At 52.8% G+C, this 24,388-nt stretch overlaps 1 protein-coding gene across 4 annotated transcripts; it reads left to right on the top strand.

Moving 5' to 3' along the window:
* Positions 1-1,576: 1,576 nt before the first annotated feature.
* naca (nascent polypeptide associated complex subunit alpha) lies at positions 1,577-22,646 on the top strand. Of its 4 annotated transcripts, none has more exons than XM_088633444.1 (11): positions 1,577-1,729; positions 3,828-3,899; positions 7,297-10,194; positions 13,117-13,161; positions 14,719-16,617; positions 18,075-18,160; positions 18,579-18,656; positions 19,997-20,143; positions 20,933-21,061; positions 21,475-21,597; positions 22,505-22,646. In XM_088633444.1, exons 2-11 carry the CDS (start codon positions 3,830-3,832, stop codon positions 22,517-22,519), a joined length of 5,490 nt encoding a protein of 1,829 aa, XP_088489570.1. In that variant the 5' UTR covers positions 1,577-1,729; positions 3,828-3,829; the 3' UTR covers positions 22,520-22,646. The 4 variants fall into 4 exon arrangements, with proteins under 4 accessions (XP_088489570.1, XP_088489571.1, XP_088489572.1 ...); XM_088633445.1 differs by having other exon boundaries at positions 16,366-16,617; XM_088633446.1 differs by having other exon boundaries at positions 16,420-16,617.
* The last annotated feature ends 1,742 nt before the right edge of the window (positions 22,647-24,388 follow it).

A 24,388-nucleotide genomic window follows, 5' to 3' on the forward strand; every position in this document is an offset into this window, starting at 1 on the left:
CAAGAGAATTCAGTGCCCGCTCGTTCACAGGAGGTGAAGACAGGCTCTGTAACTGATTCCCCTGACACAGGAGAAAGCACAGAGGCAAAGATCCTTTACAACCATCTGACACAACTGTGTCAAATGTTTTTCCAAGAACATTCACAGAGAGCCCAAAACGTAACCTAAAAAGAGTTCTGATCTTAATCAGAAACTATTTACAGGCTCAACCTTAGGTGACTTCATCACTACATATGCTGTATACAGCATAAGCGATAACAGGTGGTAAACACAGACATCACAATGATGACATTGTTATTTGAACTTTCTTTTTTTTCCTCCGCCTGCGACAGGAGATCACGCAATGCATTATTATTATTGTTATTACTGAAAGACAGTCACACTGTCTGTCCCTCAGGCAGTGACAGGAGATCACACCCTGGGCTGCAGCTCTATTGAGTTTCCTCCCCCAGTAGGACTGGAGACTGTTCTGATTCAGTCAGGAGTGGGAATTCTGGGATTACAATTATTTTAGGTAAGGTTTGTTTAGTCCCAGAGTATTTCTCACACTACAACAGAAAGTGCATCTCTATCTCTGCTCCTCCTGCTGTTCTCTCTGGGCAGGCAGGTCTGTCTGTGTCCAGTTTTTATGTCCAGGCTGTGGTCACTGAGCCTGTCCTCTCTGGACAGCCAGGTCTGTCTGTGTCCAGTTTCTATGGCCAGGTTGTGGTCATTGAGCCTGTCCTCTCTGGGCAGCCAGGTCTGTCTGTGTCCTTTTTCTAGGGCCAGGGTGTGGTACCTGAGGCAGTACTTCCTCACAAACAGTTCAATTTCTTCTTTTGTTTCTCACCCTGGTCAGACATTTGGCCAGTTCTTCGTGCCCTGTTTGGAGTTTCCCAGTGGATCAAAGCACAGACTTACTCACAGAGCTCACCAGCACAGGGGGAAACCTGTATACATGAATATATTTGGATAGTTACCTCCGTATTTTCACACAGCTCTGGGAAGCAGTGAGGTAAGGTAGTGTAATTTGTCCTGTGCTGTGTTTGGGTTGACTGTGATGTGTGGTGCTCCAGCAGTTCTGGTGGTAGGAGTTCTGGTCCCTGTTTTATAGATCTGTGTAGCATGAATGACCAGGGCATGAAACAGAGCTAATTGTCCAGATATATGAGTTTCCATGTGCACTGGTTAAGTCTTTTTGCAAACTTTTATTGAACATCGAATAATTGGAATTTATCCTTTATGAATTGAAAAAATATCCAATATTCTTACAAGTAGATAGTTGCATCAGCATGCGTAGGCTGCAAAGAAAAAGGTAAAGGTTTATTCCATGGTGAAAAGTAAAGAGCAACAACCTTTTGCCTGTGGAGTCTTCTTCAGGTTTACTGAAGAAGGTTCCACAACTGAAAGGTTGTCTTTATTCTTTTCAGCATGGAATAAACCAGATTTTTATTGATTTATTGATTGGTTGGTTTTTATCTTGTTATCTTTCAACTTTTTAGCGGCGTTTAGGTAAAATTGCCTTTCCTTCTTAGAAGGATCCACCGGTTAAGTCTGCCATAACGGCTGTTCGTGCTTTGACGCCTCTACAGCGTGTCACCCTTCCCCTCCTGTCTGGGTACGCGAAGGCCCGCAGTCTCGTGCTGACACCCGGAAGCGGAAACGCCGGCAGTGGGAGGGTGATATCCCGGCGTGCCCGAGGTCAGACTCTTTCTTTTGCAGCCATCTTGGATCTCAATCCCTGACACAAGTGAGTGTTTCTGTTTCTAATCCTTTGACATCTGCGATCACAGATGGGATTAAATAGCTCAAAAGTCGGTTCTTTGCGGACACCGAGTTGTGGACTCTAGGGAGGATTCGCTATTTCGCCGTTTGGACTTCCCGTGTTATTTATTAACACCCTGATTAAGCAGCGAGTGCTGGTACAAAATGGGGGTCTCCGTGCTCTCGGCAAAAATGAACCCTACCGCTTCAGTCCCGTTTACACAACAGGACGCTCGATGTGGTTTTACTTCTGACAGACATAACAGCTTATTGGTGCTTATTTGCTTGTTAAGGAGGAATACTTGCGCGTCTGTAAACTCGTTCTCCGGATAGGAAGCGTTTACGCTGGTTGGCGACCATTGTTGTTATAGTGAAATAAACTTGAAAGTGTCTTGTGGAAATGGAGCAGCCCCTTCATGTTACGCCTTAGGTTTTGTTTTCTGGTTGAGTGTTTGTCTCCGGTACCAGTGTGTGTTTGTATAGCAGGTCAGACAGCTCGCCGGGGACAGGGGGAGAAGTTGTTGCCGAGTTCGAGCGAAACGTTTCCAGACACGTGTTTGCGTCGGTTCGATATGCGCGAAAGGGCGTTCATGTTTGTTTTTTTTGCTACGAGAGGTCCGTTGTGAGTTGGTTAAGTTCCCAGTTGAGACAAGAGAGGCGAGTTTGAGTCGGTCTGAGACAGGAGCGCAGAGCCCGAGCGCGCACGCCGAGACAGCGCGTGCTGTAAGGGGGATCTCGTGACTCCGGCGCTGCCTGTCGGAACCGGGCTGGCCTGTCCTGTCCTGCTCTCTCACGGGTGCGCCGAGCAGCGGTTCAGAAAAGACTCTGCTCCATGTGTATTTGCATGTAGCCCTGTTGCCGGATGTAATGATACCGCTGACATAGCCCGGTAGTTCTCTCAATGTGCGTTTTCCAACCCGTTTTTAGTCAGAGCCGGAGTGACGGTCTCGTCTTCCTCTGGAAGCTCAGGATAATGATAGTTCGAGAGCTCGTCTGGTTATTGCTTTCTGTCGTTTTGATTTTATAGAATCCTTAATTTCAAAGGGGTAAAACGCGCTTAATGGACTCGTATCGATTGTAACCTTTCTTAGTTATGTGCAGTATAGTATTGAGTGACACTAGCATGTCTTTCTCGGTGTATCTGTCAGGTGGGGCTATTTCATTACAAGGCGCATACAGTTACAGAGCACTAGAGACGGTTGACAGGAGCAGGAAACAGACCTGTCGCTCCGCTAACATCTGTACAGTAGCACAAATTGAACTCTGGAAGACTTCCAGTCAAAACGACACACAGGTTCCCAGCCCAAGTCCTGGAGCAGCTCTGTTTCTTCTGGGCTTTGTTCCAGCTGAATTCTTAATCACAGACTCACGTGTGTCAGTTCTCTTATTTGGGGTGTAAATTTGGACGTCTGCTTTCGGATCGGTAATGGGATTTTTAACTGGTGTCTCTCCTGTACCCGTTTCTGAGTTTAAGAATGCCCGCTCATTTGGGCGTGCTGGCTGAAATCTAACCAGGGCTCTGTAGGAGAACAGAAGGCCCATCATGGGCGTCTGATAGCATTACTCCCACCTGTCTGGGCCTGACACATTGTTGCTTCCCACCTGTCCGATAGTCTCCCTCACACCGCTTGATCAGATCTGCTGCTTCAGAAAGAACCGCCAGCAGGTTGAGGAGAGCCCGTGTGAGGCTCCGGAGACGGCGCCCTTCGGTCGGGGTATTCCCGACACTCGGGACTGACCATTGAAACAAGCTCCGTGAAGGGCTGAACCAGCAAGCAGGGCAATTAGGACGTCGGTACTGGAGCTGCCGAGCTCAGCTGGAACGAGACCCAGCAGAGACAGTGATCCTGGTGGTCCGGGCCTGGGAGCCTCTCATCTGAGGGTTTCCAGTTTGTCTTGGCATTAACTTGTTTTTCAGCCCTGGGGGGGGGTGATAGTTCTGTGCTTTTGAAGCCTCCTGTTCGGGCAGCGCTCTTGAGTCCGGGGCAGAGGCGAAGGGGAAGCGGGGGCTCTGGGTCCGGGCTGGGGGTGGGCCGGGATGCTGTTAACCCCCTGCTAACCAGCGGTGTCCGTCTCGTCCGCAGGCATGCCTGGTGAAGCCACAGAGACCGTTCCAGCTGCGGAGCAGGAGATGCAGCAGCCACAAGCCGAGACGGGTTCGTATCGCCCTCACTGGCGCGCGCGCGCACACACATTACCCGTGCGCGGGGGAAGGGCGTGGCATCCCCGCTGCACGGCAGGGTGATCCACTTCCAGGTTTTAGGAGCCGTACGTTTTGAAAACCCCCCTAAAAAGCAGAATTTTCATAAGTTGTGTTTTCTGTAGAAATCTGGTCTATGTGTGGAAACAGTAATATCCAGGATCTGGTGGTGGATTTAAGAGCCCTGCTGCTGGTAAAGCCTGGAATGGATCAGACTGCTATGAAGGTGGAGTCCTGGTACTCACTCTTTCTCACACACACACACACACACACACACACACACACACACACAGGCTCTGGGGGTCCTGGAGCTGCCCTCTCAACCCAGTATGTTCACTAATGTTTCTGCTTTTCCTGGGGGAGGGATCCAGGTTTGGGGAAACGCGGAAGTTAGATCATATCGATTCCCCTGTCTTAACTTATGGGACACTCTCAGCCATCTTGAGTGTCGGGTCTGTTTTCCTGCCGTGTTTTTTGCCTCACCTGACATCCTTGTAAACGTTATCTGGCTGGTAGCTTTTAAAACCCTGAACTGCGAAGCCAAGTGGTTCCGATGTTTCCCTCTGTTCCAGTGCCACAGCACCGTGGCTTTTTGCGGCTCCTCAGCGTGTGGCCGCAGTTGGATGGGGGCAGCTGCTGCCGTTGCCTGCTGCGAATGCAGGGCAGGGCTGCCCCGCAGCTGTCGCCCCCCCACGGGGGAAGGAGAGAGGGGGGGGTCAGAGAGGCCAGGGGGTGGTGAAAGTGTTAAAACCTGTTGTGGGGGGGGGGGGGATCATGGGACGGTGGGACTCCGCCTCTCCTGGTTTTTTCTGGAGGCTGTGTCCTGGGCGGACATCGTGATGTCATCCGTCACGGATTGCACCTTCGGGCAGCACTGCAAGGTGCGCGTTTACAATCCCTTTGCGGATCACTCGCCGGCACATTTCAAGCATCGGAAGTGGTGGCGGGCCTCCATGTGGGATGAGAATTCTCAGCGGGGGTGAGGGGAGGAGTACGCACCTTATCTTTATCCTGCGGAGATGGATGGGCCTGGTTCGAGGATTATAGGGCCCGCGGTTTTTTTCCCCCAATTGGGTTGGGTTTTCCAGGGCTCCCTCCACCCACACACATCAGCTGCACGGGATTGGACTGGGCTGCGCACCGCTGTGGTTCTGGAGTCCTTGTCTCTTCACTGTTCTGCATGCGGTCTGGACTTGTAAACCTTTTGCATGAGTTCTGGATGGAAGCACTGAGCAGTACGTAATGCACTAGTCACGACATGCATCCCCGTAGAGAGTGAGGGCGGTATGGTGTTTGGGTTATTCTGCACAGCCCCTAAATGCTCCAAATTTATAGGGTAAGTTATCGGTGAAAAACTCACTTTAAAACGTGGCTCAGTAAATCAGCCCAGATTGTTGCATATGATATTTTTTTGCTACAGTGATCAGAACCAGATCTTTTTATTTTATCCGTCTTCGCTGCGTGATGAACTCCAGCGTGGGCGCTCTGCCGGCAGGTGGATTGCTGGAACACAGTGGGGTTGTTGTCGAAGGTGGGGGAGGCAGCTTCACAGTGAAAGAGGAGGTGGAATTTTTCTGGGTCGTCGTCTTCTAGGTCTCTTATCCCCCTTGGCTTCTCATTGCTCTTTGCACATCACAGCTGGGCTGTTACCTGGAAATGATCACTTGGCGGGGTGGGGATGGCTGTTCAGCGGACCCCTGCGAGGGGCAGATCTGAGGGCGGGAGGCATTTGGGGGTAGAAGATAGATTTTTGCTTGGCCTTGAAAGATTTCATACTGGTTTCTTTCCAGCTCACGGGGATTTAGCTCACCAGCTGCTTTCGTTCACCCTCCATCGGCCGTTTTACCTGGAGGGGGGGGGGCCGTAAAAGGGGCACGTGTTCGGATGTCTGCTTCCTCTAGATCTAGATTGTGGGCGATTTGGAGAGTAAGGCTTCACGTTAAGTGTGGAGCGCGTCGCTCAGCGGTGTGTGGGGACGCCTGCGCCGTCACGAGTGTAGAAGCCCTGAGATGGGAGAGCTCGGCTCTCGCTCTTGTCAGGTTTGATGGGCTGTCGTTACTGGAGTAATGGCCTCGCAACGTCAGGCATGTTAGAGTGAAGGGTGTGGGGAGCGTGGCACACTGCCTGTTCCGGGGCTCCTGCGGGGCACCGCAGGTCAAGTGCAGTCTGATCATCGCTGGCAGTAGTTTTTTTGGGGGGGGGTTCTGCTGACAAATTCCTCTGGGGGGTGCTGTGAAGGTGGGCGCTGCACAGCGGTGACGCGCTGTTTCAGGGGACGCAAGTGGGCTGTCACTGAGGAAGCTGGGAGCGACGGGGCAGGCTGCCACAGGAGATCGTGATCTCTGTCGAGAAGCTTGCTTTTATTTTGGGATGAAACTTACCTCCGGGGGGGCGTTGGGGATTTTTTTGAGCTGGCTTCTGTGTCTGTTATCTTTGACAAATTGGGGTCACTCTACCAGTTTTTTTTTCTTTCTGCTTGTTGTCGTTGTGAGCACTGGTTCTTTCCACACCTAGATATTCTGTGGTGCGGTTTAGGGCAGGATACGTAAATCGCATAACTGTGCCAGGATAATTAACTGATAACCTGTTGTGGTATTTCCAGAAGCACAGGTGAAAATCCCGCTCCTGCTGCACAGCTAGTGTAGTTTCTTAGTGTTGCTGCTCCCAAAATTACTTGTGCCTCGAATCTGCTCTTGCTGATACCCTTGGGAGTTTTGGGGTAGAATATGTTGCAGCAGGAGGTCAGGTTTTTAAGGTTTGTATACTGGAACATTATGCTTCCCATCTTGGGAATCTACTTGACTTTTTTTTTTTCACTCCTAATATTTGGAGCTAGTGCCAAGTCCTGCCACGGTGATATTCCTGGTATTTGGTTTTGTATTTGAGCACCTAGGTGTTGTTCTTTGCACTGGGGTTGAATCTGTACAGGTGAGAAGTTGTGCCCCTTGGTGGCGGGGGGGGGGGTTGGGTGCCACTGGTGTAGGGCATTCTGGGAGATTGTGGTCACTGAAGATCTTGTTGCGCATAATCAACCCTCATCTGAAACTTGAGCCACGGCACTAAACTTTGGAATCAAGTCCGTGCTGGTGCATTCCACTGGTTCGTCGCCTCGGATCCATCCGGAGTGATTCTATGAGCCGCTAACCAGTCTGGGGGGAATGGCATGGAGAGAGCTTTTCCCTTTCAGATGTGGCCAATCATTTAAGCTAATCGAACATGGGGATCTATTTCCTCTTCCTGCTGGTTTGTTCTCCTTTGATTATGCGTCACAAGAGCCCTAAGTGTGAGCTGGTCTACAGCTGCTGCTGATGTTGATGTTGCTGTGCCTCTCCTCCTCATCCTCCTTCTCCCAGCTGTGGGAGACTCTGCCGGCACAGTGGCTCCGTCGGCTGCGGATGTTGCCAAACCGTGTCCTGATCCGGATGTCAAGGCTGCCGAGGCGACCTTGAGCAACGGTGTGAAAAATGCTAACGACGAGGGGCCTATAGGGGGCGCCTGCACCGCGAAGACTTATGATCTGAAGGAGGCCGGGAAACCTGCAGAGAGCGAAGAGCTGCAGGAAGGCATGGGAAAGGATGTTGAGGATATTGAGGCTCCAGACAGCCCCGAGGCTGTCCCGGCAAGCCTGGACACCCCTGATCCTGGGGTTGCAGCTGCAGAGAGGGAAACCGCGGAGGTGGTTGTTGAAAACTTGGCTCAGCCGGGCGCAGAAGATGCTAGGGAGAGTGAAGATGTCGCCAGCCCGCTGCCCCCTGCTGCATCAGAAGGCACTGAAGAGGCCGAGGTGAGTGTTGGCTTGTCGCCCAGTCAGGGGTCTGGCGAATCTGAAACCGGAAACGGGATGGAAGAGAACCCTGGAGCCGTTGAGGAAGGCGTTCTGTCAGCGGGGGATGCTGGAGAGACGGGGGCCAATCAGGAAGTGGCCCCCGGTGGTGAGGCAGGAACCGGTGCCGAAGAGGCCAATCAGGAAGTGGCCGCCGGCGGAGAGGCGGGAACAGTTGCCGAAGTGGCCAATCAGGAAGTGGCCCCCAGCGGTGAGGCGGGAACCGTTGCCGAAGAGGCCAATTGGAAAGTGGCTCCCGGCAGCGAGGTGGGAACCGGTGCCAAAGAGGCCAATCAGGAAGTGGCCCCTGGCGGTGAGGCGGGAACCAGTGCCGAAGAGGCCAATCAGGAAGTGGCCCCTGGCGGCGAGGCGGGAACCGGTGCCAAAGAGGCCAATCAGGAATTGGCTGCCGGCGGAGAGGCGGGAGCTGTTGCCGAAGTGGCAAATCAGGAAGTGGCTGCTGGTGGTGAGGAGGGAACCATAGCCGAAGCCGCCAATCGGGAAGTAGCTGCCAGCAACAGGGCAGGAACCATTGCGGAAGCGGTCTGTCAGGAAGTGGCTGTCGGAGGTGAGGAGGGAACAGTTGCTGAAGTGGACACCGGTGGCGAGGCAGGATCCGTTGCCGAAGCCACAAGTCAGGAAGTGGCTGCAAGTGGTGAGGCGGGAACCATTGTTGACCCAGTCAAACAGGAAGTGGCTGCCAGAGGTGAAGAGGGAACCATCGCCGAAGCCGCCAATCAGGAAGTGACTGCCAGCAGCGAGGTACAAACCGTTGTTGAAGCCGCCAATCAGGAAGTGGCTGCCACCAGCGAGGCACCAGCTGTTGCCGAAATGGCCAATCAGGAAGTGGCTGCTGTAGGTGAAGAGGGAACCATTGCCGAGGCAACCAATCAGGAAGTGGCTGCCAGCAGCGAGGCACAAACCGTTGTTGAAGCCGCCAATCAGGAAGTGGCTGCCACCAGCGAGGCACCAGCTGTTGCCGAAATGGCCAATCAGGAAGTGGCTGCTGTAGGTGAGGAGGGAACCATTGCCGAGGCAACCAATCAGGAAGTGGCTGCCAGCAGCGAGGCACAAACCATTGCCGAAGCGGTCTGTCAGGAAGTGGCCACCAGAAGTGAGGAAGGAACAGTTGCTGAAGTGTCTGCCGGTGGCGAGGCAGGATCCGTTGCTGAAGCCGCAAATCAGGAAGCGGCTGCCAGAGGTGAGGCAGGAACCATCATCATAGCCGCTAATCAGGAAGTGGCTGCCTGCAGCGAGGCGGGAGCTGTTGCTGAAGCGGACAATCAGGAAGTGGCTGCTGTAGGTGAGGAGGGAACCATTGCCAAGGCAACCAATCAGGAAGTGGCTGCCAGCAGCGAGGCACAAACCATTGCCGAAGCGGTCTGTCAGGAAGTGGCCACCAGAAGTGAGGAGGGAACAGTTGCTGAAGTGTCTGCCGGTGGCGAGGCAGGATCCGTTACTGAAGCCGCAAATCAGGAAGTGGCTGCCAGAGGTGAGGGAACCATCGCCATAGCCGCTAATCAGGAAGTGGCTGCCTGCAGCGAGGCGGGAGCTGTTGCTGAAGCGGACAGTAAGGAAGTGGCTGCTGCAGGAGAGGAGGGAACCATTGCCCAGGCGACCAATCAGGAAGTGGGTGCCTACAGTGAGGCGGGAGCTGTTGCCGAAGCGGCCAATCAAGAAGAGGCTGCCGCAGGTGAGGAGGGAACTATCGCCGAAGCGGCCAATCAGGAAGAGGCTGCCGCAGGTGAGGAGGGAACTATCGCCGAAGCGGCCAATCAGGAAGAGGCTGCAGTAGGTGAGGCGGGAACCATCGCCGAAGCGGCCAATCAGGAAGAGGCTGCCGTAGGTGAGGAGGGAACCATCGCCGAAGCGGCCAATCAGGAAGAGGCTGCCGTAGGTGAGGAGGGAACCATCGCCGAAGCGGCCAATCAGGAAGAGGCTGCCGTAGGTGAGGAGGGAACCATCGCCGAAGTGGCCAATCAGGAAGAGGCTGCCGCAGGTGAGGAGGGAACCATTGCCGAAGCGGCCAATCAGGAAGAGGCTGCCGCAGGTGAGGAGGGAACCATCGCTGAAGCGGCCAATCAGGAAGAGGCTGCCGCAGGTGAGGAGGGAACCATCGCCGAAGCGGCCAATCAGGAAGAGGCTGCCGCAAGTGAGGAGGGAACCATCGCCGAAGCAGCCATTAAGAAAGTGGCCGTCGGTGGTGACCTTGGAGCCGTTGCTGAAGCTGCCAATCAGGAACTGGCCGTCTCAGAGACCGTCGCCACTAAGGCCGCGGATTACTTTGGCACGGTGACGGTCCCCGACTACGCCGATGTGGCTGCGCAGAGCTACGAAGTCACCGTGACGGTGCTGTCAAACGAGGCCTCCCAGACCGAGGCGGATCTGGGCAGCGCCAGCCTCCCTGTTGCGTCACAGGAGCCTTCAGGTGGGTTTGGCTTTCCGAGGTCGAGCCCAGCTCCTCTCCTCAGCTCGGAGCAGCTCCCTTTGAGTCCCTGCCCTTCCCCAGTTGTGTGGCTGGGCTCTCGTTGCCAAAACAAGCCTGCGGATCCTTTTAGCTGGGATGTGGAGTGATTTTCTAGAGGGGGCGGATAAACAGGCTTGTTTTGGCCTTGAGAGTTTGGGGCCCAGTCGCTACCGACTGTCTCGGAGACCCGAGCAATGCAGGACTGATCTTTCTATGTAAGCAGCGGCGGGATCTCTGGTATTTCGCGGTCCAAAAGAAGTCGGTGAAACCCGCTTGTGTCTCTGTGCGAAAACCAGCCTCATCTTTCATGGTGCCTTTAACCTGCGATCTCAGGATTGCTTTGGCATGCGTGGCTAATTCAGTTTTGTCGTACGTCGATGCCCACTTAAGAAATAGAGCACATGCAGAAGACGCGTGCTGTGCGCTCTCAGATGGTGGCAAACAAAGTGCCTTATTTTTCTGGCGCGATCGCCATAAAAATCTGAAATTTGGACCATGTGACTCACTTTCCCAGAGCGGAACACGGAAAGTGGGAAGGGTCTCTGAAAAGAGAGCTGTTCCGAGCTGGATAATCCCATTAGTTGGCTTTAACATAGTTTTCGTAGGTGTGTCGCTCTGTTATTAATTACTGCGTGATGGCATTCCTGGAGAGGTGTGGCCGGCCAATGAAGTGATATCAGGGGTTGTATTCATTAAGACACAGCCTGCAGTGGTCTCTTGAGATGTCTTGCTCCCAGCTTCATTCTTTCCCATGTGTTGAAATGAACAGGGAGCTGCCTTCATGCTTCAGTGCAGAGCCTTAGTGTGCAGTCAGGCCCCCCTTTCCTACAAGTACTAAAACTGTGACCAGGCCAAGCACTCAGCACCAAGGCTCCCGGTCCCTCTAGGTGCAGCAGAAAGAATCGTGCCAACATTTGATTTGAAGACCTGGGAAATGTTTAATCTGTTCCAGCTTTTTAGTTTTCTTCTTCCGTTTGTGTCGGCATCCCTTCGCTAAGCGGGCAGATGCTCTTTAACACTTTTAATACACCCTGTTGGGTTTTTTTTTAAGAAAAATCTGCATTTCTATTGAAACTGCTTTTGCTGAAGGCCATCGGGAACACGGCTGGTGAGCAGCAGCGGGCTGCCACTGGCGCCCCTGCTGAAGCTGTGCACGAGATTGCTAATGGGCACGTGGTGCGTGCCGTCCACACGCTGTCCCCTTAGTGTTCACCTGCTTAAGCGCTGGAGACTTCTGGGATTTCAAAGCCATTTGTTTCATGACGAGCGTCGTCAGCCCTTTTTACGCATGAAAAAATGTTGCCCCCCCCCCCCCTCGCCCCCCTTTTTCTTCCGCCAGTGGCTGCTGCTGCTTTGTCGCTGGCGGATCAGGTTCCGGCTCCCCGCTTTTGTTGGGCTTAACGGGTTTTCCGCCCGGCGGACAGGCCAGGTCAGCTGTGCTGAAGTGCCTGTTCTTCACTGCCGGCCCTGGGGGGTCCTGCAGCTCGGTAGCGGCCTGCGATCGGGGGATTCTGGGCGGGATGCATTGGGATGAGCTGTCACAGGGGGGCGCATGGGGGATCAGGCTCGCTGTGCTCTCCATGGGACGCCCTGTTTTGGGAAGAGAGTGAAATCTCTTTATTATGGGTTTAATTTGAACTGTTGCCGTTTCCAGTATCTAACTATTTAGAGGGTCTTTTAACTGCACTAAATTTGACTCAAGCTCGTTGGCGACTGCTTGGTTCTGGCAGCACCGAGACCTTTGAACTTTTGAGCTAGATACCACCTGGGAGCTGGCCTGTGATCCACCCACTCAGGGACTGACCAGCATGGCTTTTCTGAGCTGTTTCCCCTTCAGGAGCTGGAATTTCAACTTGCCAGCTGTCCCATGAACGCCGCACAACCAGCACTGTTGTGTAAAGGACAGGCATTGCCGTTTTATGTAGGGGTAGCCATCTCCTTTTAATTTGCTCAAGGGCGTCACTTGTGCTTATGACCTGCAAACCCTCCAGCTGGTCAGCCCTCGCTCATCTCAGACCGCGCTTGGGAGTGTTGAGCCGTCAAGCTGATGGTGATGAAATGAGGGGATCTGCATGAATGTGCACACGTCTGGGTACTGGTTCCTGGCTCGTGGCGCGCTGGACTGCAGCTGGTGGAGCCCGCCCCTCCAACACGCGCCCTCTGGGTACTAAGGGCCAGTGAGAGAGTAGCTCTGACCAGTGCGCAGGCTGCCTTCCATCTGATCTCCGTCAGAGGAGCTCCGAGGAGAGATGCTCCCTTGGTCTAGTTGAGCCAGTCAAGGAAATCCTGATTAGAGGGAGAGTGCCCTGGGGAGCGCCAAGCCTGAAATGGACTTCTCTGCCTAAGGACAAGCATACAGGAGACTGTCTTACCTCCAGCCCTGCCATCATCAGCGATCTAACACCCAGATGGATAAGTAGAGGCTTGCTTAGCTGTGTCGGAAGTTCCCTGCCTCTGCAACTCTCCATGTGCCGTAGCTGCCTTCTCCCCCTGGGAGCACTCTTAACGCTTTGTAGATGCCAGTGCTTTGTTAGTTTTGTGAGCGACGCTTAAGGTGTTTTCACACCTCAGAAGGCCAGCGCCACCCGTTTCCATTAATCCTCTGCGAAAGCGTGCATGTGTGCGCACATCGCCTCACGTCCTGCTCCGGTCAGCCTCGTCTGGCCTGCAGGCTGCTTCCTGCTCAGAGTGCTCCGTTAGTTCAGTGTTCCTTCACGTGTGGTTTCCTCTGTGGCATGTACCCGTGTGTTGGTAGTTTTTGGATTTGACGTAAGAGCTATGCTTTGAAGTGAACTGGTGTCTTGCTGTGGTTCCCAAATTTGGGGATGAGGTGGGGGGGGCGGTCTATGGTGTGTAACTTTATCACTGCTCTGAATTATCCAGCTCCTGCAGCCCCTCCTGCCCGCGACGCTGTGGAGAAGAAGTCAGGTAGTTTCTGCAGACACCCCCCCCCCCCCCCCCCCCCCCCCAACCCCAATCCTAACACCCTAACTCCCTCTGGTGTGCAGTGCTGTATTAACCACACTCCAGCCTAGTGCGGCTGAAAGGGACTTCGCTGCTGCCTTGTAGGTTCACAGCCCGCGCCGGCCTCTTAGAACTGAAGCCCTGCAGCGTCATCATCTCCCTGCCTAGAGATCAGCAAAACATAAGAGCCTCTCTGTTTCTAAAGTATCATTCTAGCGAGCACAGACCACTGGCGTTACTGCACGGATTTATCGAGAAACTTCAGAAATCGGGATGCCGAAGGTGCTGTGACCTCTTGTCTGAGTGGTTCTGACCCGAATTTCCCCCGAAGTCATGTTGGTTTTATAGCCACAAGGACCATATTCGAAATGAGGAATTGGCTTCAGGTTAGCTCTGCTCTGTATCTCAACATCGGGAGGCACCACTGAGAATGTACTCCACTAGAGAACAGTGTTGTTGCTATAGTTTTGAGTCACTGAGAAAATTGGCGACTCTCCCATCCCCTGATGGGTTTTGGCCTCTGTGAGCAGCGGGAACAGCTGGGACAGGCTGTGGCCTGACGGATTCCTCTGGGATCTGAATTATCCGCAGCCCAATCTCATCCCATTCCTGCAGCAGGATGGACTTCAGCTGGGGTTGAGGAGGTGGTGTGTGGGGACGGAACTGGACAGGTCCACTGGAGTTCCAGCAGGAGTGAGATCAGGGGATTGTTCTGGTCAGGAAAGGTGATGGGAGTCCTTCTCCTGCTCCTCTAGCCCAACCCCCCACACGCATGCACACACACTGCCCCCTACTGGGGGGGTGTGGTCATTGGACAGGCAGTGGAAGATGCACATATAGGACAGATGCAGCTTGTATTGCACAGCACTGTTGTCCCTTTAGAGGTTTTAAAAGCTGTAGTGTCTTGGACAGCTTGCACTGCTACACAGTGGGAGTCTTATTTTAATTTCCTGGATGAATAGGACTGTTCTCGCCCATCACACATTTTTTCTGTTTGCAGCGCCTTACTATGCGGGGAAAATTCTGACCAGATCACATTCAATATAGTGCTCTGCCCTTTGAAATTCCATTATGGGGATGTCGGAGGAAAATAGCGGGGCTCTCTACTTTGCTGACACTGCGTGTGGTCTAAAAGTGAAGTAGCATTGTAGTTGAGCTTTTGTAATATGCTGGGGAGATGTGCACGTCAGGTTGTTATTGCATGTTCAGGTTGTCCAGACTGTTCTGCAGGTTGGGAGCGCGCGCGCTGCGGGTGGTCCCTTCTGGCGTGCTGCTGCAGGTGGAGGCGGGTCGACTGCCTGCCAGCTTATAGAAGTTGTTGCAAAATCCCAACCTGTTAAATGTGCGCTGGGGTCTCAAGAAGAACTAGGTGTCCGTTCTTTCTCGTCTTCCCTGTTCTCATCTCTTTACCGGCATGGGTGTTCCTGGCAATTCTCACCGTCTTTTTTTCTTCTTCCCCATCTAAAGAGTTTTTTTAATTGTGATTGATATGTTCGACTGAAACCCCTCTGTTTCCTCCAGCCTCTGCTCCCTCCGCCTCTGCCTCCTCTCCTGCTTCCAAGAAACTTCCTCAGGGTCCTCCGCGCTCCAAGCCTGCTAGCGCTCCTGCTGCTCCCAAAGCCAAGGAGGCCAAATCCGCCGGGACCAAGCTGTCCTCCTCCCCCTCTCCTTCCAAACCCGTGCCCGTCACCGGCAAGCCCGTCTCTCCAGCTCCCACGTCCTCCCCTTCCTCCCCCAGGTCGTCCTCTTCCTCCCTGCCCCGCTCCACCCCGCCCTGCTCACCTCTCGCCACCCCCCCCGCGGCGTTCATCCCCACCCCGCCGGCCCAGGGGGAGAAGGCCGGCCCGCAGCCCAAGGTGGTCAGGGCGGGCAAGCAGGGCAAGGGCAAGAAGGGTACTGGCAGTGATGGCACAAAGACCCCTGGGAAGGGGCCCCAGGAGAAAGTGGCCCCTGTCTCTGGGCCGCAGGAGACAGTGCTCCCCCCTACTGTCCCAGCTGCAGAGGCCCCCGGTCTGCCTTCTCCTCAGAAGGCCCCGGCTACACCAGAGGCCCCCGCCCCTTGCCAAGGAAAGGCAGATGCCCCCGGTAAAGGTTCCCCAGTGAAAGCAGATGCCCCAGCTAAAAGTGTGGCAGTGAAATCAGATGCCCCACAGAAACCTAGTGCCCCTGGTGGGCCTGTTTCTCCTAAACTGGAATCCCAGGCTCCCGCCAAGCCTGACCCAGCTGCCCCACCAAAGCTGGAGGCCCCGGTGTCGCCCAAGCCTGCCGCTGCCTCTCCCCTGGCCTTTCAGGTGACTCCCAAGCCTGCTGCTCCTGCCCCCATTTCTTTTGCTGCAGCTGTGGCCTCTGGCCTGCCCAAAACTGCTCCTGCTCCCCCAGAGGCCCCCAAATCCTCCTCTGCCACGGAGCTGGCCTCGGTGCCTGTCGCGGCAGCTCCAGCAGCTCCGGCCCCTGCGGAGGTCAAGCCTGCTGCCAAGGGTAAGACCTCTGCCAAGCCAGCTGCCGCCAAGGAGCCCAAGGCTGCCCAGCCCAAGGAGAAGCCAACGCCTGGCCAGAAAAAGGGTGCCCCTGCCCCAACCCCAACCCCTCCTACGCCAGCGTCTCCCGCTCCTTCTGCTCAAACCTCTCCTGCTCCGCCACCTCCTGCCACCCCAGCCCCTCCTTCTTCGCCACGTCCTGCCACAGCTGCCCCTGCCCCAGCCCCAACCCCTCCTACGCCAGTGTCTCCTGCTCCCTCTGCTCAAACCTCTGCTGCTCCGCCACCACCTGCTGCCCCAGCCCCTCCCGCTTCGCCACGTCCTGCCACAGCTGCCCCTGCCCCTGCCCCAGCCCCTCCTGCTCCTTCTGCTCAAACCTCTCCTGCTCCGCCACCACCTGCTGCCCCAGCCCCTCCTGCTTCGCCACGTCCTGCCCCAGCCACCCCAGCTCTAGCCCCTCCTGCTTCGCCACGTCCTGCCACAGCCGCCCCTGCCCCAGCCCCAACCCCTCCTACGCCAGTGTCTCCTGCTCCCTCTGCTCAAACCTCTCTTGCTCCGCCACCTCCTGCCACCCCAGCTCTAGCCCCTCCTGCTTCGCCATCTCCCTCCAAAGCCACCCCCGCCCCTACGGCACGTCCCTCCCCGAGCGCCGTCCCGTCTGCTAAGCCCTCTTCATCTCCGTCTGCCGCAGACAAAGCCCCCCCTGCGGCTCCCAAGCCCCCCACTCTTGCCATCGCCCCTGCAGCCCCAGAGGACGACGACGAGCTGCCCCCCCTCATCCCCCCTGAGGAGCCCGTGGAAATTCCCCGTTTCCAGCCCCCAACCCTTGCGGATTCCTTCCCCCCAGTGAAACCCAGCCCCCCTCTGCCATCCGGGTCTACCCCCAAGCCGGCGCCGCCCAAGGCCCCTGCCCAGCCGGATCCTGTGGTCAAGAACGACAAGGGTATCGCTCTGCAGCCTGGCGTGTTCTGGGTGCTGCACGGCATGTGGATTCTCTGTCCGGCCCTCCACCCTCTGTGTGCATGTGACAGAGCCCTACTAACCAGCCAGTCCAGACCTGGCGGAGGACTTTGAAGCAGCTCCTCTTGTTTAAATGCCCTTTCCTGCTCTTAGGGTTTGGTGTCTCTTTCCCTGTTCAGCTGACGTGCAGCCTGAAGCCCCTGGTCAGCAAGAGGAAGTTAGCCCAGGGCTGAGCGACAGCCAGATCTGTTTGGCTATGAGACAGGCTGGCCTGGGGGCTTTTACAAGACCGTTCGAAAGCTAACATTTCTTAACTTGGTGTTACCATCTCAGGCCATGAACCTTGCTTTAAATCAGATTGTTTTGAGAATCATGCCAGACGTTGTGTGGGGGCAATTGATTTGCCCCACATCCAGCTGGTTCGGTCTGTAACTGTGTGCTTGAAGTGTGTGGCTCTCGGATTGTCTTAACCCACTGACCCACATCCTAACCCTGCCAGTTGAGTGCTGGGTGTGTTCTTCAGGGCATGCGGCATGAATGTATTGTGCTTAACTTGTGTCACTGTGACATGAAGATCAGGAGTGGCCAGGTTATCCTTCCTTAGTGCCCAGCTGTTTCTGAGAACTGAAAATTGGGAACACTTACTCATTATTTAAAACAGAACCAGGTCCCAGTGAGGACTTTCTAGGCTATGATGACTGGTGAATGTTCAGATTTCTTTTTCCAAACTTCATTAATCACAGTCTTAAGTTCTGAGAGTGTGAATGACATTGAAGCTGATATAAGGGCAAGCTTTTAATCTTCCTGGACCTAGGTACCACAAACAGTTCCATTAATTAAGGTCCTTGAAAAGCACTGCTCTAGCTGTGCTGGACTGAAACCTACTCCCACCATCTTCCTTGAGCAAAGACAGCTCCTTAATTGCTCAGTTGGTTCCTTGAATAGCCAGTTGGAGCAGACCAAGAGCAGCTCGGTGGCCTTGGTGTGATGTGTTCTGTGGGTCAGTCGTCGGGAGTCTTGCTCATTGTACTGAAGACTTGCTTCTGTGGGTTGTGGGCTTTGGACACAAACCTGCATGGCATTGATCGTTTGGAGACGGATCATAAGGAAATCCCATCTTCTCTTGTGGTACAGTTCTGCATGGTGGTGCACATGACATTGCTAATACCGTCATAAAATAGGATTTTAAAAAGAGATTGTGGTTGGTGCATGCTTAACGTCTTCACTTCTGGCCCCAGAGAATTGTGGGAGTCGTTTTGGTTTCATTGCAGCGGAGCTCTTCAGAAATCGCTCCAGCCTGTTCTTAGTTAAACAGACCCTTCGGACTTCCAGCTCTCCCGAGTGTGGTTCAAGGATCGCTCTGGAGGAAAACGGGCTCCTCCAGGGCAGCACCGGTACAGTTGACGCTTGCTTAAAGCCCATTCTGTCTGCTGTTGGCAGGGTCAGGCACAGAGTCCGACAGCGACGAATCAGTACCTGAGCTGGAGGAGCAGGACTCGGCACAGGCACAGTCGCAGCAGGCACAGGTATGGCCACCGGGGTTGCCAGTGGGCATGAACCTTCGTGGTTAGTGCTAGCAGACTATACAGATGAGCCATTTCATGCCCGAGTTCAGTGTCTTTGTGGGGGGTAGAAGTCTTGCAGAAATGGCTTTCAGTTCCTCTTCCCGTCTGCTGGTTGTGTAGTGTTTTTTTTTCTCCAGACTGAGCTTCTAATCTCTTCCTTTTAGAAAGGAGTTTTTGCTCCTGGAAATGTTTGTGTGTGTACATGCATGCATCACTGGACTTCTCCTGAGCTGGACGGGAAAGGAAAATGCACATATAGGTGTCTGTGTGAAATTCAGGGCTCAGATCATCCCTGCCCTGTCTGTAAAGAGCCCGGCTCCGTGGTGGCGGGGGAGCAAAGGCCCAACCTGGCTCTGACCTTATCCTCGTGTCTCCACAGCTCGCGGCCGCAGCCGAAATTGACGAAGAGCCCGTCAGCAAAGCCAAACAGAGCAGGAGTGAGAAGAAGGCACGGAAGGTGAGTACACAGAACCCGGGAGCCTCTCTGCGCGGCCCGGCGGTCAGGGGTCCTGCTGCAGCCCACGCAGGGCAGGTTCTCACCACACCAAGGTGTGGTGTCCTTTAAAAGTCAGGGTGGTTAAGGGCTGGTGTGATCGCTACTGTTGATGTTTCTGGTCTGCAGTTATCGCCATTAGATTCCTTCCTTGCCGAGAATCGTGTGACTTGACGCCTGATCTGTGTGTGGACAGTCAGGTTACAATCTGAGCAACTTGGGGGTGAAAATGGGCTTTGAGACAGCGAGGGCATAGGGGGAGTCCTTTTTCCCTCAGTTCTGTTGGGAGCCAAATTTCTTACCCTCCCCCAACATAAATAATGGAGAGAAAACAGGAAATGCAATCCCCCACTGCAGATACCTGTAGGCACATGCAGATGCATGGATCTGTGAGGGGTGTGTGTTTTGACAACTCGGGCCGCTGGCCACCACAAGCGCTCGACAGATGCTGTAAAACACTGTGCAAGGGCACATTTACTGGGAGGGGTAAAGTAAAGGAGAACTCCAACGTCTTTGGCCCTAAGCCGAACCAGGCAGCTGCTTGTCCGCACCATCATCAAGACTTTACCTTTTGTGGATTGTAGTCCAAATATCAGTCCACTGACCTTCACTCACTTGGCACCTTTTCCCAGCACCCTGTTCGGTGTTGGCATGTGGAGCTCTGTAAGCCTCTGCTTCCTGGTTTTTAAATTGTCATCCTATGATTGGTCAGGAGTCAATGAGGTCCCCTCCCCCCACACACACACAGCTTTGTTAGATAGCTTTAGTTCAGATAAGAGCTGCCATCTTGTCTAAACCTACTTTCCGTCACACTGGGCAAATTAATACATGCAAACTGCGTAGTGCTGTCAAGGGCTTTTCTGGATCAAGAAGCCTGTGTGGTTGGATTGTGGCGTCTAGTATGGCTCCCAGCACAGCCATGCAAGAACAGGGGAGACAGTGGGTGGAAGAGGCTAGCCATTGCAGGACACAGACAAATGTTAGCTTGACCTGTGTCTTGGAGTCTATTGGTAGAGGTCCTGGTCCATCCTTAACCTTTTTCTTGTGTAGTGCGAGTGGATGTTGGGTAAGGGTCTAACATTTCAACTGGTCAGTGTAGATGATGTGTACAGTTCTCCACCTCTTGTGCAGTGGCATTACAGAGATAACAAAGGTCTGTTCGAGGTGTATTGGTCAGGCCTGAGTTTTGTTATCCTGATTTCTCCCAAGTGTTTTTTAAAAATGTCAAAATTAGTCTTTCAGAGCTTAGCAGTTAGATTCGTTGAACTCAAAGGTAACGAGTAGAGCTCCTCCCTCTCCCGCAGGCCATGTCCAAGCTGGGGCTTCGCCAGGTCACGGGGGTCACCAGAGTCACCATCAGGAAGTCCAAGAACATCCTGTTCGTCATCACCAAGCCAGACGTCTACAAGAGCCCCGCGTCAGACACCTACATCGTGTTCGGAGAGGCCAAGGTGCGTCGGGCCGGGATCTGGCGACTCGCAGGGGCATTGGGGGAGGCCGGCCGCTGGTTTAGAGGCGCCTACGGGCAGTTTTCAAGCAATCGTCCGCGCGGCCAGGCACTCTTCTTTCAGCTGGTCCCTGGGTAATGGAGTGTAATTCACCCCCCAAAGTTGGTCGAGTAACTGAGGGTCATCCGAAAAACTAGCATCCCTCCACGGGCTCCCAGTGTCCTGGGTCTCCTGAACTTATCTGAGTCTTGCTGAGGTTTTATACTAAACCAGTAAATCTTGCACTGCTGAACTAACTTGAGAAATTTAGAGATTACTGGGAACAAAAGTCTTCATACCTTTTAGCCTTTTCGTTAAGCAGATCCCCTAATTGAACACAGACTTGCTGAAATTATTAAAATTGAAATCCCCCCCCCAGTGTGGGCAGTCATTGGTACCAAGTGCTATCGTGTAGCCTGTGAAACATGTAGCATTGAAGACATGAAGTTTCCATCTCGGCTCAAAACCTAGGCCCAATAGTAGGGTTTAGAGCTCTAGTTCTTGCTCAAGGCCCTTCACTGGTTCTGGGTTTTGAGGCTGAGCCACCAAGTTTCACATCACGGATGTTTTGCTTCTCAGCACTGTTTCTGCTCTCTGGCTTGAGACAGTCGTTGGGATGCAGCTACAGAACTAACTTTCACCCCCAGAAACTAAGCCCTTCCTCCTGTCCCATGCTGGACCTGAACCAGCAGCTTTTAATGTAGATTATTAATTAAAAAACAAGCCTTGAGATGTCCTTTTTTTTTTCTCCAGATTGAAGATCTGTCCCAGCAGGCTCAGCTGGCAGCTGCTGAGAAGTTCAAGGTCCAGGGAGAAGCCGTGTCTAACATCCAGGAAAACACACAGACGCCAACTGTACAGGAAGAGAGCGAGGAGGAAGAGGTATGAGTTGGACGCCTAGAAAGCTCACCCAGAAATTGACCTGCAAAACGAAACGCATCAAGGAACCTAAATTCTTTCTCTTTTTCCTCCTGGTTTTAATGGGAGTAGTTAGGAGTTTCTTGAAGGCTTGTAAAATCAGTTATATTTAAATGGCCACCGCCTGTCTTTGCAGTAGTGGTTGATTATTTTTATCCCTTTTTTAGTGTATTATAATACAGAGTTTAACATTAGGTGGTGTATAAACTGTTACCCATTTATACAGCTGGATATGTGGCCGCAGTTTGGGTAACTTATGTCATTGGGGTACTGCAGCAATTCTCCCACAAAGGGCGAAACATAAGTTATCCCACACTGCAACTGTGCCAGAACCTGCGGCCTGACCCATCTCTCTCCATCCTGGTGTTGTGTCACAGGTGGACGAGACCGGCGTGGAGGTGAAGGACATCGAACTGGTGATGTCACAGGCCAACGTGTCGCGAGCGAAGGCCGTGCGCGCGCTGAAGAACAACAACAACGACATCGTCAATGCCATCATGGTGAGCACGCCCTCTGTCTGGTCAGCGGCTCGTTGCTTTTCAGTTTCACAAGCCGGAGGTTAATGCATGGAACATCCATGGAAGGCAAAAGAAAAAGTGCTCGCTTACCTTAATCTTCTGCCTTCCTGTAAGGGCCTAACAGGTTGGAAAGTCTGTTTTAAAACTGCGCATGCACTTTATAATTTAGCAGATAAATTTATTCTAGGTGTCTGATAATCTAGTGTTGTACCGTGAGAACGAGGTCATTGGAACTTGGCAATTGTGTGGTTGTCTGTAACGGCGTCACAGATGGTGTTGGGGTGTCTGATCCAGCGTGACCTTGTGAAATGAGCAGGGGGACAGAATGGGCAAGACAAATTGAAAGTCATGAATTTGGCCTTGAACAGACAGTAGAACCAAGCAGAAGAATCGTGCTTCTGTAGCAGATGACAAGTAGCTGTGATGGGGGAGGGCATTGTGGGTGTCGAGGGCAGAAATTATTAGATGAGATTTGGGAATCAGCAGCTCTGATGTCCACAGGTAGCCGGTTTCACCACCAGCTAAGAGAAGCACCAGCAGGTTTGGTGTGCTAGAGAAGAAATAAACATAAAACCTAACAGAGGAGGCTGTTTGTCCTGCTTGGGTATTGGCTCCAACAACAACGTCTCTGTTTAAGATGTGCTGAAATTTGCATAAAAACTGGTTCTTGAAATTATTTAAATGTCGCGTTTTAATGTAAATCCTATGCAAACCTAGCTGTCCTGCAGTCTCCCTTGGCTTCTGGGATGCTAGCGATGGCCAGACCTTTGTTCTTCCAAGTCCTGCAGAAGCCAGGCCTCCTGCGCTGAGAAGCAGCTCTGACAGCTGCCCGCCCGGACCCCAGGGTTTTGTTCGCTAACGTTGCTGTTATTCTGGTCTTTCCCCCCAGGAGCTGACGATGTAAGAGTCCCGAGAGAGAGCGAGAGGAGGCGACAGGCTGCGATGGATCGAGATCTTGCTGTTCGATTACTGAATGGCATTTGTACAATTTTTACCAGGGAGTTTAATAAAGTTATGAACTTGAGGTGGAACCATTCTTTTTTTGCCCTGATTTTTTTCTGGTTTCAGGGTTATTTTTCTATAACTGGTATTCTAGAGTGCTGGTATTTATTGGCAATAAAGTGTTTTCCATTGCTCTAAAGTGCCCGGAAGTAGGTTTTCTCCTTTCTTACAAGTTAAAAAGGTGGAATATAGAAACGATCTCTAGAAACATGAAATTTGTTTCCCAAAATCCAGTTTGCAGCCACTTTTTAGCCACAGATGCCATCGAGAGACAAAGGTGGAGTGAAAAACAGCTGCCTGCCGTCTCCTCTGAAGGACGGAGCTCAAGGATGATCGTAAACTTGTTGGGGAGCTGGGAGGAGTCCCACAGCAGAGTGCAGGAGGCTTGAACTGCCTCTTGGTCGAATCCAAACCAGAACCCTGCAGCTCCATGAGGTGGCCCCCCTGACGACACCACAATAAAAACCGCTGCATAAGTTAATTTGTGCCGCTGAAAGGAGCACGTGTGCTGCTTTCGTTGCCGAGATACAACGCCTTCTTTTCAACGGTGTGCGGTCATTCAGCCCCTACAACAGTGCAGGAGAGCTGAAAAAATCATCTTTTAGGGCCGCGTTTGTGCTGCTGAAAGTAATTTTCCTGCTGCTTTCATTCTGTGGAAGCATGCGACTATCCACACAAGGAAGTGTACAGTTGGTAGCACTCTAATAGATCATGTAGTTTTAGGATATCAACACCTGCAGTTTGCTATCTCTCATTCTGTCTGGGGTGGGTGTATATTTCACGTTTGAATAACGGTAGTCTCTGAGCATTTGTGTGATGAGTAAGAGTCTGGGGAGAGATGTAGTATTAAAATAAGTCTTGCCGTTTTATTCTTAAAATGAGAACGATTGTGTTTTCTTAAAGCTTTAGCTACGTATTTGAGGTTAGGAAGTGCAACTTACTGTATTAAAATGACCATCATTGTACTATTTTATAATGAGCAAACAATTAAACATGGAAACAGAGCAGGAAACTGCATTATACAGTATGTTTTGTTGAGAGCACTATGTACACAGTTGACCTTAGTAGTTCATAACCAATCTGCAAAACAAGGTTAGTATCATGGATACAGACTTCAGTAATGTTTGAAAGTATTTTAACAAATTTTTAAGAGAATATCTCCCCAAGTTGCTCGCCAGCTTTTCTTTGGTTACACCTCTGCAAAATCAAATGGCTCCCTAGTGACTTGAAGCTAAAGTTAATGTCCTGCTTGTTTGGTCAGTCTGCACTTCCTGTTGCATGACTTGGGTAACCATGTGTGGTTACCCTAGAGCTCGCCCGGCCACGCTGTGTTCTTCAAGGGATAACACCCAGGGCACTGATGGCTGCAATCCAGCTCCAGGGATCAGCCAGAGTGTCGTGGCTTCGCCGTGCCCTACACCAGCTACTCACAGGGTAGCCTTCCATCTTCAGTGTTTCAGCAGCCCTGAATGCCACACCCACACAACTTGTTGGCCACACCCATTTATCCAGCCACGCCTCCATCCAAAGACTAATACTCCTATTCTGAGCCAGTGACCTGCTCAGCCATAGGTGCCACACCTGGAAAACTGCACATTGTTTTCAATAAAAGGGTAGTTACTCTGTCATTCCCTGTAATAGGTGAATCTAAAGAATCGGCTATTGCTTTCTCCTCTGCTCAAAGTGCAGCAGCAGCATAAATAGCCTCATCCTTGCTGTTGCTGCCTGGATGTTATCACACCTCCGGCTTGCCAAGCAAGTTCTCAGAGTC

This window comes from Lepisosteus platostomus, chromosome 1, assembly GCF_059453375.1.
Source record: "Lepisosteus platostomus isolate fLepPlt1 chromosome 1, fLepPlt1.hap1, whole genome shotgun sequence".
Lineage (NCBI taxonomy): Eukaryota > Metazoa > Chordata > Actinopteri > Semionotiformes > Lepisosteidae > Lepisosteus > Lepisosteus platostomus.